The sequence below is a fragment of the Entelurus aequoreus genome, linkage group LG13 (genome assembly GCF_033978785.1).
Source record: "Entelurus aequoreus isolate RoL-2023_Sb linkage group LG13, RoL_Eaeq_v1.1, whole genome shotgun sequence".
Classification (NCBI taxonomy): domain Eukaryota; kingdom Metazoa; phylum Chordata; class Actinopteri; order Syngnathiformes; family Syngnathidae; genus Entelurus; species Entelurus aequoreus.
The window spans coordinates 14,097,335-14,110,697 of NC_084743.1; the positions used below are offsets into that span (position 1 = coordinate 14,097,335).

At 29.4% G+C, this 13,363-nt stretch overlaps 1 protein-coding gene across 8 annotated transcripts in view; it reads left to right on the plus strand.

Annotated features, from left to right (window-relative positions):
• The window catches only part of stxbp5l (syntaxin binding protein 5L), a 516,749-nt gene extending 504,990 nt beyond the window's left edge, over positions 1 to 11,759 (plus strand). For all 8 annotated transcript variants that reach the window (XM_062067482.1, XM_062067484.1, XM_062067485.1 and 5 more), the window contains 3 exons: positions 7,144 to 7,255; positions 7,334 to 7,554; positions 9,528 to 11,759. In XM_062067482.1, coding sequence (XP_061923466.1) covers positions 7,144 to 7,255; positions 7,334 to 7,554; positions 9,528 to 9,569 — 375 coding nt within the window. In that variant the 3' untranslated portion in view covers positions 9,570 to 11,759. The remainder of the gene's footprint in view (positions 1 to 7,143; positions 7,256 to 7,333; positions 7,555 to 9,527) is intronic.
• The last annotated feature ends 1,604 nt before the right edge of the window (positions 11,760 to 13,363 follow it).

A 13,363-nucleotide genomic window follows, 5' to 3' on the forward strand; every position in this document is an offset into this window, starting at 1 on the left:
ATGACATGCTTTTTAGAACACATTCTTACATACATATTATGTAACATATTTTTCTTCTTCAATTCAAAAATAGTATTGAAATAAATTAGGTAGAAATGCAGAGATACTACGTTTATTATAAAAAAGCCAATAAACTAATGTGTAAAAAAGAAAAAAAATGCTTAAATATACTGTCGCTTCAAATATTGTTTCGTTTGTTTTGTTTTTACTATATATTCAAAAATGTTTTGGTCCGAGATAAAAATGACTACGTAAATTAACTAAAAATATATATATAAACGCAAATTAATTTTGGCCGCAAAGAAAACTTATTTTTCTTCTTTCATTTAAAAATAATATTTAAATAAATACAATAAAATTGCAGAGATAATATAATTATTATAAAAGCCAATAAACTATTGTGTAAAAAAGAAAAACAATGCTTAAATATAGTCATCCCTTTGCCACATCTCACTTCAATATTGCTTTTTTTTTGTTTGTTTTCGTTTGTTTTGTTTTTACTATATATTCAAAAAAATTTTTGGTCCGAGATAAAAATGACTAAATAATCTAAAAATATATATATTAACAAAAATTCACTTTGGCCGCAAAGCAAACTTATTTGTCTTCTTTCATTTAAAACTAATATTTTAATAAATACAATAAAAGTGCAGAGATAATACAATTATTATAAAAGCCAATAAACAATTGTGTAAAAATAAAAACAATGCTTAAATATAGTCATCCCTTTGCCACATCTCACTTCAATATTGCTTTTTTTTGTTTGTTTTCGTTTGTTTTGTTTTTACCATATATTCAAAAAAAAATTTGATCCGAGATAAAAATGACTAAATTAACTAAAGATATATATATGAACACAAATAAATTTTGGCCGCAAAGCAATCTTATTTTTCTTCTTTCATTTAAAAATAATATTTAAATAAATACAATAAAAGTGCAGAGATAATGCAATTATTATAAAAGCCAATAAACTATTGTGTAAAAAATAAAAACAATGCTTAAATATAGTCATCCCTTTGCCACATCTCACTTCAATATTGCTTTTTTTTTTTTTTCATTTGTTTTGTTTTTACTATATATTCCAATTTTATTTTGGTCCGAGATAAAAATGACTAAATAAACTAAAAATATATATATTAACAAAAATTAACTTTGGCCGCAAAGCAAACTTATTTGTCTTCTTTCATTTAAAAATAATATTTAAATAAATCGAATAAAAGTGCAGAGATAATACAATTATTATAAAAGCCAATAAACTATTGTGTAAAAAAAGAAAAACAATGCTTAAATATAGTCATCCCTTTGCCACATCTCACTTCAATATTGCTTTTTTTTTTTTTTCCGTTTGTTTTGTTTTTACTGTATATTCCAATTTTTTTCTGGTCCGAGATTAAAAATGACTAAATTAACTAACAATATATATATTTATTAACACAAATTAATTTTGGCCACAAAGCAAACTTATTTTTCTTCTTTCATTTAAAAATAATATTTCAATAAATACAATAAAAGTGCAGAGATAATACAATTATTATAAAAGACAATAAACTATTGTGTAAAAAAAGAAAAACAATGCTTAAATATAGTCATCCCTTTGCCACATCTCACTTCAAATATTGCTTTTTTTTTTTGTTTTTGTTTGTTTTGTTTTTACTATATATTCAATTTTTTTTTGATCCGAGATAAAAATGACTAAATTAACTAAAGATATATATATGAACACAAATAAATTTTGGCCGCAAAGCAATCTTATTTTTCTTCTTTCATTTAAAAATAATATTTAAATAAATACAATTAAAGTGCAGAGATAATACAATTATTATAAAAGACAATAAACTATTGTGTAAAAAAGAAAAACAATGCGTAAATATAGTCATCCCTTTGCCACATCTCACTTCAAATATTGCTTTTTTTTTTGTTTTCGTTTGTTTTGTTTTTACTATATATTCAAAAAAATTTTGGTCCGACATAAAAATGACTAAATTAACTAAAAATATATATATAAACACACATTAATTTTGGCCGCAAAGAAAACATATTTTTCTTCTTTCATTTAAAAATAATATTTACATAAATACAATAAAAGTGCAGAGATAATACAATTATTATAAAAACCAATAAACTATAGTGTAAAAAAGAAAAACAATGCTTAAATATAGTCATCCCTTTGCCACATCTCACTTCAATATTGCTTTTTTTTGTTGTTTTCGTTTGTTTTGTTTTTACTATATATTCAAAAAATTTTTGGTCCGACATAAAAATGACTAAATTAACTAAAAATATATATATAAACACACATTAATATTGGCCGCAAAGAAAACATATTTTTCTTCTTTCATTTAAAAATAATATTTACATAAATACAATAAAAGTGCAGAGATGATACAATTATTATAAAAGCCAATAAACTATTGTGTAAAAAAGAAAAACAATGCTTAAATATAGTCATCCCTTTGCCACATCTCACTTCAATATTGCTTTTTTTTTTGTTTTCGTTTGTTTTGTTTTTACTATATATTCAAAACATTTTTGGTCCGAGATAAAAATGACTAAATAAACTAAAAATATATATATTAACAAAAATTAACTTTGGCCGCAAAGCAAACTTATTTGTCTTCTTTCATTTAAAAATAATATTTAAATAAATACAATAAAAGTGCAGAGATAATACAATTATTATAAAAGCCAATAAACTATTGTGTAAAAAAGAAAAACAATGCTTAAATATAGTCATCCCTTTGCCACATCTCACTTCAATATTGCTTTTTTTTTTTTTTTCGTTTGTTTTGTTTTTACTATATATTCCAATTTTATTTTGGTCCGAGATAAAAATGACTAAATAAACTAAAAATATATATATGAACAAAAATTAACTTTGGCCGCAAAGCAAACTTATTTGTCTTCTTTCATTTAAAAATAATATTTAAATAAATACAATAAAAGTGCAGAGATAATACAATTATTATAAAAGCCAATAAACTATTGTGTAAAAAATAAAAACAATGCTTAAATATAGTCATCCCTTTGCCACATCTCACTTCAAATATTGCTTTTTTGTTGTTTTCGTTTGTTTTGTTTTTTACTGTAAATTCCAATTTTTTTTTGGTCCGAGATAAAAATGACTAAATTAACTAAAAATATATATATTTATTAACACAAATTAATTTTGGCCACAAAACAAACTTGTTTGTCTTCTTTCATTTAAAAATAATATTTAAATAAATACAATAAAAGTGCAGAGATAATACAATTATTATAAAAGCCAATAAACTATTGTGTAAAAATGAAAAACAATGCTTAAATATAGTCATCCCTTTGCCACATCTCACTTCAATATTGCTTTTTTTTTTGTTTTCGTTTGTTTTGTTTTTACTATCCATCCATTTTCTACCGCTTATTCCCTTCGGGGTTGCGGGGGGCGTTGGAGCCTATCTCAGCTACAATCGGGCGGAAGGCGGGGTACACCCTGGACGAGTCGCCACCTCATCGCAGGGCCAACACAGATAGACAGACAACATTCACACTCACATTCACACACTAGGGCCAATTTAGTGTTGCCAATCAACTTATCCCCAGGTGCATGTCTTTGGAGGTGGGAGGAAGCCGGAGTACCCGGAGGGAACCCACGCAGTTACTATATAATCAAAATTGTTTTGGTCCGAGATAAAAATGACTAAATTAACTAAAAATATATATATAAACACAAATTAATTTTGGCCGCAAAGAAAACATATTTTTCTTCTTTCATTTAAAAATAATATTTACATAAATACAATAAAAGTGCGGAGATAATACAATTATTATAAAAGCCAATAAACTATTGTGTAAAAAAGAAAAACAATGCTTAAATATAGTCATCCCTTTGCCACATCTCACTTCAATATTGCTTTTTTTTTTTTTTTTCGTCTGTATTGTTTTTACTATATATTAAAAAAAAATTTGATCCGAGATAAAAATGACTAAATTAACTAAAGATATATATATGAACACAAATACATTTTGGCCGCAAAGCAATCTTATTTTTGTTCTTTCATTTAAAAATAATATTTAAATAAATACAATAAAAGTGCAGAGATAATACAATTATTATAAAAGCCAATAAACTATTGTGTAAAAAAGAAAAACAATGCTTAAATATAGTCATCCCTTTGCCACATCTCACTTTAATATTGCTTTTTTTTTTGTTTTCGTTTGTTTTGTTTTTACTATATATTCAAAAAAAATTTGGTCCGAGATAAAAATGACTAAATTAACTAAAAATATATATATTAACACAAATTAATTTTGGCCGCTAAGAAAACTTATTTTTCTTAATTAATTTAAAAATAATATTAAAATAAATACAATAAAAGTGCAGAGATAATACAATTATTATAAAAGCCAATAAACTATTGTGTAAAAAAGAAAAACAATGCTTAAATATAGTCATCCCTTTGCCACATCTCACTTCAATATTGCTTTTTTTTTTCTTTTTCCTTTGTTTTGTTTTTACTATATATTCCAATTTTATTTTGGTCCGAGATAAAAATGACTGAATAGACTAAAAATATATATATTAACACAAATTAATTTTGGCCGCAAAGCAAACTTATTTGTCTTCTTTCATTTGAAAATAATATTTAAATAAATACAATAAAAGTGCAGAGATAATACAATTATTATAAAAAAACAATAAATGATTGTTTAAAAAAGAAAAAAAAATGTAGTATACACATTTCACTTCAAATATTGCTTTGTTTTTTTGTTTTGTTTTTCGTTTGTTGTGTTTTTAGCATATATTGAAAAAAAATTGTCATACATTCAGCATTTTCCAAGATAGAAATGACTAAATAAAGTAAAAAAAAACGAAAATCAATACAATGTAATATTGGCCGCAGAGCAAACATATTTTTTTTCTTTTGTTTGAAAATGATATTAAATAAATACGATAGAAGTGCAGAGATAATACAATTATTATAAAAGCCAATAAACGATTGTTTAAAAAACTAAAAATTAAATATACAGTCATCCCTCACCACATCTCGCTTCAAATATTGCTTTGTTTTTTGTTTTGTTTTCGTTTATTTTGTATTTAAAAAAATGTGGTCCTACATTATGCTTTTTCCAAGATGAAAATGACTAAATAAACCAAAAAAAAATATCAATACAAAGTAATATTGGCCGCAAAGCAAACATATTTTTCTTCTTTCATTTAAAAATAATGTTAAATAAATACGATAAAAGTGCACAGACAATAAAATTATTATAAAAGCCAATAAATGATTGTTTAAAAAAGAAAAAATTCAATATACAGTCATCTCTCACCACATCTCGCTTCAAATATTGCTTTGTTTTTTGTTTTGTTTTCGTTTTTGTTTTTAGCATATATTTAAAAAATGTGGTCCTACATTATGCATTTTCCAAGATGAAAATGACTAAATAAACCAAGAAAAAATATCAATACAAATTAATATTGGCCGCAAAGCAAACATTTTTTTGTTCTTTCGTTTAAAAATAATATTAAATAAATACGATAAAAGTGCACAGACAATACAATTATTATAAAAGCCAATAAACGATTGTTTAAAAAAGAAAAAATTCAATATACAGTCATCCCTCACCACATCTCGCTTCAAATATTGCTTTGTTTTTTGTTTTGTTTTCGTTTGTTTTGTTTTCAGCATATATTTAAAAAATGTGGTCCTACATTATGCATTTTCCAAGATGAAAATGACTAAATAAACCAAGAAAAAATATCAATACAAATTAATATTGGCCGCAAAGCAAACATATTTTTCTTCTTTCATTTAAAAATTATATTAAATAAATAGATAGAAGTGCAGAGATAATACAATTATTATAAAAGCCAATAAACCATTGTGGGAAAAAATGGTTGGATATGAAGTAACTCCTCGCAGCTTATATGCAGCTTCACTCAAGTTTTTTATTTTATTTTTTTATTTTTTTATTTTAGCATATTTAACACATTTTTGGTCTTAAATTAAGCATTTTCTAAGATAAAAATGACTGAAGAAACTAAATAACCAAGTAATATTGGTCGCAAAGCAAATGCATTTTTCTTCTTTAATTTAGAAATAATATTGAAATAAATACGGTAGAAGCGCAGAAATAATACAACTATTATAAAAGCCAATAAACCATTGTTTGGGGGGGCACTTACTGTAAATTTGCAGTCATCCCTCGCCACATTTCGCTTCTAATATTGCGGCTTCACTACTTTTTTTTGTTTGTTTGTTTGTTTTAACATATTATAGTTTACGTGGCCTACCACTTGGTGGCTGAGTTGCTGTTGTTCCCAAAAATCTTCCATTTTCTTATAATAAAGTTGACTCTGGAATATTTAGGAGAGAGGAAATTTCACGACTGGATTTGTTGCACAGGTGGCATCCTATGACAGCTCCACGCTGGAAATCACTGAGAGCGGCCCATTCTTTCACAAATGTTTGTAGAAACAGTCTCCATGCCTAAGTGCTTGATTTGATACACTGGGCCAAGTGATTATGGCACCTGATTCTCATCATTTGGATGGGTGGCCAAATAGTTTTGGCAATATAGTGTATATGTTTGTGAAGTTTCACCCTGGTGGGTCCTCCTGACCGTAATAAACCTCCTTGTGAGCCCGGTAGTCTGGTGTAACAAAGACTTTTATTTGTACGCACACGTGCCAAAACAGCACACTGTTCTTGCAACTTTCCAGTCTCGGTCTCTCTAGCGTGTGTCTCGCGCTGCTTTCTACCATGTCTCTCGCTCCAACTCCAACCACGTGTCTCGGACCGGCTGCTGCTAATACAGGGCGACAGGTGATTAGATAACCAGCCCCAGCTGGGCAATCCACTCACCTGCAGGCCCGCAGACCACGCCCCCCTCCACAATGTTATATTTTATTTTGATACTATGGTACATTTGTAGTCTACTTCCTTACCCTTTCCATCCTTTGTAACTGAGCTACTGTGTGAAACAATTTCCCTTGTGGAAAATAAAGTTTGTCTAAGTCTAAACGAGAGACAATTGCACAATGGTGTGCTGGGTCTCGTAATCTGTTCTAACCAGAAACCGACTCACGGGAATATTTAGTAAAAAGTTTGGACGCTCCTGTTGGAGTTGATCTACTGACTCCATGAAATGTTTTTTGTTCTTGTCCAGGAAATGCTGGGAGAATTGTTTACACCCATAGAAACACCAGAGGCCCAGAACAGAGGCTTCCTGAAGGGCTTCTTCGGAGGAACCGCTCACACCTTCGACAGAGAGGAGCTATGTGGGTATTTGTTTTCATCTGCCGTTAAAATCCATCTTTCCCGGACTCAAAACCACCCTGGTCTGATCCCACCCGCAGTCGGCGAGGCAGCGGCCGGCAAGGGCTCCAGGAGTCTGGCCCAGCACATCCCTGGTCAGGCAGGGGTGGAGGGCATGAAGGTGGCGGCCAGCGGGGCCGTGGGCGAGCTGGCCCGAGCCCGCGTGGCTCTGGACGAGAGAGGACAGAGACTGGGTGAGCTGGAGGAAAGAACGGCGCTGATGATGACCAGTGCAGAGTCCTTCTCCAAGCATGCTCATGAGGTAAATCCTACCTTTGGACTGAACCCTGGTGGTTAATGGTATATGTCCTGGGGACTCGGGAAGGTTGTCAGGCATAAAAGTCATTCATTATTTTTTATTATATATATTTTTTTACTTTCTATGCTCAAATCAACTTCAGATTTAGCCGTTGAATAATTAAAAAAAAAAAATTTTTAGGATTAAGGCATTTATTGTCAATTAAAATACTTTTTTTAAGGCAAAAACCCTCTATGCAATATTTTTCCATTACAAAATTCAAAAGTTAAATATTGTCATTATATATATATATATATATATATATATATATATATATATATATATATATATATATATATATATATATACAGTATATAAAAGTCAAATATTGTCATTATATATATATATATATATATATATTTATATATATGTATATATATATATATTTATATATATGTATAATGACAATATTTGACTTTTGAAAAACGTCAAATATATATATATATATATATATATATATATATATGTATATGTATATATATATATATATATATATATATATATATATATATGTATATATATATATGTATATATAATGACAATATTTGACTTTTGAATTTTATTTTTTTTGTATTTTTTTTTAGCATTGACGATTTTTAATACAATTCCACATTTTGACCCTCAAAGGTCCCACTCATAAAAATATTAAATGTAAGTCATATATTATCTTTTTTTTTTTTTACTTTGAACACTTACATTTCTAGATAAACTTTAGATCTATCTGTTTGTATTAGGTTTTTATTATTCTTTTATATATTTTATACATATATATATATATATATATATATATATATATATATATATATATATATATATATATATATATATATATATATATATATATATATTTGATATATATGTTTTGTACCCTTTTTGTCAGAGAAACACCCTTTTTTTCTATGGCATAAACACAAAAAATGCAATATTTTTCCATAAAAAAAATTAAGTCAAATATTGTCATTCTATATATATATATATATATATATATATATATATATATATATATATATATATATATATATATATATATATATATATATATATATATATATATATATATATATATATACATAATTTTTTATTTTATTTTTTTTAATACAATTCTACATTGTAGGTCCATTGGACCCTCAAAGGTCCCACTCATAAAGATTGTAAAAGTAAGTCATATATTAAAAAAAAAATTTATACTTTGAACGCTTACATTTCTAGATAAACTTCAGAGATATCCGTTAATATTAGGTTGTTTTTTGTTGTTGTTTTTTTTTGTATGTTTTATGCCCTTTTTGTCAAAAAAACATCCTTTTTTTTCTATGGCATAAAAGTGATCGAAGCCTTAAATAGGTCAATAATTCAAAACAACATTGATTTTAATTTATAATTCGTTTTTGAACATTGAGCGTGTTTATTAAAATTCCACCATATAGACCCCTTGGATCCTCAAAGGTCCCGCTCATAAAAGTGTTAAAAGTAAGTCATATATTAGTATAAATATATAACAAATTATAGATTACCTTCAGATTTATGTGCTGATATTAGTTTTTTGTTGTTGTTGTTTTTGTATGTTTTACACCCTTTTTTTTTTAATCAAAGAAACACTCTTGTTTCTATGGCAAAAACACAAAATATGCTAAATTTTCCCCAAAAATAATTTTAACAAACAAATATTTAATGTAAAGTGATCGAAGCCTTAAATATGTCAATAATTCATAATATTGATTTGATTCATAGTTTGTTTAATAAAAGTCCGCATTATAGGCCCCCTGGACCCTCAAAGGCCCCACTCATAAAAGTGTTAAAAGTAAATCATTTATTAATATTATACTTTGATATTAAGTTTTTGTTAATATTTTTTATGTTTTATAGCCTTTTAGTCAAAGAAACTACCTTTTTTAATGGCAAAAACAAACTAACCTAACATTTTCTCACCTTTCTTTCAGCTCATGTTGAAGTGCAAGGACAAGAAATGGTACCAGTTGTAATCGAACGAGCGAGGTCAAGCGATGGATTTCTGAGGGCTTCTTGCCAAGGACAGGAATTTTGACTCCACAGACGAGAAAGAAAGACGGAAGAAAGACTTTCTCTTTGCGGCTTTTTACGCCGAGTCATCGTCACACACGGTGGGAGGTCAGGATAGTCCCTAATGGTTAGTCCCTCGTTAGGAACCACAGCGGGAGCATCTGGAGGACCGCCTGTCAGCGTGTGTGTGTGTGTGCGTGTGCGTGTGCGTGTGTGTGTGTGTGTGTTGGTCCTCTGGACCTCACTGTGTAGATACTCAACAATTAAGCAAACAAGACGTGCATGAAACTAATAAGGAATGCCTATCAAAAATATCAAACTGCCATATTAAAAAGCAGCATGCTTACTTTAATGCTACTTTAACAGGAGAGTCAACGATTAATTTTTTTATTTCATAATATAGCCGACTACAGAAGCTATTAAAAAAAACATTCTATTTTTTGAAATATCAACAAAATCTATATATAAAAACAGAAATGTATACCTGCATCGCTATTAAGCCAAAACCTGCGTTCCTTTACGTCAACTTTTGATTTATTTTAGCAACGGTCAGCGCACTACAATAAAGGGAAAAAAAAGTGCAACCAATTAATCTGATTTTAATTAATTTTAGCTGCTGCGACTTACAATAACAACAAATGATGAGGCCAACTGCAATCCAAAAAAAAGAAAGAAAAAAAAACACAGGATGTATGCAAAGGTTGAGAAAAGTGGACCCAGGATGTTTATAATGACTTATATGTTATTCACGTGCCATAAAAAAGAGTGCAATCAATGTCAAGTAACAAAGAGCTAACAGGTCGTCCCTCCTGATGGACGTTCAAGGGGCATTTCTTATGGTTTTTTTGTAATAAGTAACAAAATCAAGTCGCCAGTCGGGTGTTTAGCTTGACTTTGCCAGATGTGCGAGTTTAGTGTGTGTTCGTGCGTGTGGAAGAATGTGTGCCACGGGTAGGGATGGGTACCGAATTCGGTACTTTTGTAGGCGCCGACTGAATTCCGTCCACAAAATATTCCGATGTTTTGGTTGCGTCACGTCCGGTTGCGACAAAGCAAGCGTGCCCGGTAGAAATACGCTCCCACGTAAAGTAAGGCTGCGTTCTTCCAAAATGCGTTAGCTTGATGCTAATTTGCACTGGATTTGCCATAGACATGCTACTATTAGTTTTAGAGATTAGGGCTGTGAATCTTCGGGCACCGCACGATTCCATTCCATTCTTGGGGGTAACGATTCGATTCAGAATCGGTTCAAAACGATTCTCGATTCAAAATCAATACTTTTTGAATACCATTGGATGCCAGTTCTATGATTGACTACATTACTCCATAGAATACATAAACAGCTCTGATCAATTAAAAGAAAACTGGTTTTAAAAGTGTTAAAAGTAAATCATACATTAATATTATGCTTTGAACGCTTCCATTTCCAGATCAACTTAGATGTATCTGTTGATATTAAGTTCTTATTTTCCCCCAAAAAAATTCAAAAGTCAAATATTTGTTGTGAAGTGAGTGGAGCCCCAAATACGTCAATAATTCATAACATTCATTTTAATTCATAATTAATTTTTGAACATTGAGCGTGTTTATTAAAATTCCACCATATAGGTCCCTTGGACCCTCAAAAGTCCCGCTCATAAAAGTGTTAAAAGTAAGTCATATATGAATATAAATATATAAAAAATTATAGATTAACTTCAGATTTATGTGCTGATATTAGTTTATTTTTTTTAATTTTTTTATGTTTTACACCGTTTTTTCCTCAAAGAAACACCCTTGTTTCTATGTCAAAAACACAAAATATGCTAAATTTTCTCCCCAAAAATTAAAAAGTGAAATATTTCATGTAAAGTGATCAGAGCCTTAAATATGTCAATAATTCATAACAACATTATTTTATTTGGAATAATTTGTTTTTGAACTTTGTGCGTGATTATTACAATTCCACCATATAGGTCCCTTGGACCCTCAAAGGTCCCGCTCATAAAAGTGTTAAAAGTAAGTCATATATTAATATAAATATATTAAAAATTATAGATTAACTTCAGATTTATGTGCTGATATTAGTTTTTTTTTATTATTATTATTTTTTTAATGTTTTACACCGTTTTTTCCTCAAAGAAACACCCTTGTTTCTATGGCAAAAACACAAAATATGCTAAATTTTCTCCCAAAAAATTAAAAAGTCAAATATTTCATGTAAAGTGATCGGAACCTTAAATAGGTCAATAATTCATAACAACATTATTTTATTTGGAATCATTTGTTTTTGAACATTGTGCGTGATTATTACAATTCCACCATATAGGTCCCTTGGACCCTCAAAGGTCCCGCTCATAAAAGTGTTAAAAGTAAGTAATGTAATAATATGCTTTTATAATTTGAACTCTTAAGTTCCTAGATCAACTTCAGGGGCTGTGCTTATCAAGCTTCTTAGAGTGCCATTTTACACTTAAGTCCTGAGAATTTGCGAAATGTAGTCCTACTCTCAAACTTAAGAATAAAAGCTTTTTATCAACGTTCTTAAGTCTAAGAATCACTCCTACTCTCCACGATATTTAAGAGACCTTCAGAGGTGTCTTAAGTGGTTAGGAGTTGCCAACAGGGGATGGCACTGAGGCGAGAGAGACGTGCGCGAACGTTCAGGGAACGGAACAATGTTTTGTTTTTTTTGATGACGAGCAGCTGATCAAACGGTATCGTTTAGACAGAGCGGGTATTATTTTTGTCACAGATTTAATACTTTTCGATTCCTTGTTGATTTCTGCATGTGTCTGCAGTGGGCTAGTATATATAGAGCCACCCACACCAGTTTCAAATTAGTTGCCTAATTAATGAATTGGAAAGAAAATGTTATGACAGTAGCGTATGTGTGTGGCCGTGAGGTGAGTGACGTCAGTGAGTGTGTGGGCGATAGAAGAGAGGGAGCGGTAGCGTGAGTGCCGGCGGGGACTAGTTTGTTTTGTATTATTTTGTAGTTTATTGTCAAAATATACACTCCCATTGTCCACTTAAATATTTCCAAGATATTTCTTTATTCTTAGACAACGGATTCCCTTCCGTGATTGGTCATTTCTATGGACACAGAAATGACGTCACCTAAAATTCCGTTTATGGCACATAGAAATGTCGTAATTCAGCTCTGAGTGTGACACTTAAGATTCAGTCCTACACTTCGTTGAAAGTGTGAGTAAGACGCTTGATAACTAACTTTTAAGTGCAGCTTTCAGCGAAGAATTTATTTACTCTTAAGTCAACTCTTAGCAGACTTCTTAGGAGTAATTCTAAGAAGCTTGATAAGTACGGCCCCAGATCTATCCGTTGATATTAGGTTATTATTATTTTTTATGTATTATCCCTTTTTGCCAAAGAAACACTTTTTTTCTACAGCATATACACAAAATACAAAATATTTCTCCCCAAAAAATAGATGCTCAACTATATGTTGTGAAGTGATTACAGCCTTAAATAGGTCAATATTTCATAACATTCATTTTAATTCATAATTAGTTTTTGAACATTGACAGTATTTAATAAAATCCCACATTGTAGGTCCCTCGGACCATAAAAGGTCCCACCAATAAAAGTGTTAAAAATAAGTTAAATATATAAAAAAAATTATAGATTAACTTCAGATGTATCTGTTGGTATTAGTTTTTTCTAATATTTCTAATGTTTTTCAAATGCTACAATAAAATATAACATTTTACTATCAAACAATTAACATTTATTCACGCACAAATGTACCGAAAATTGT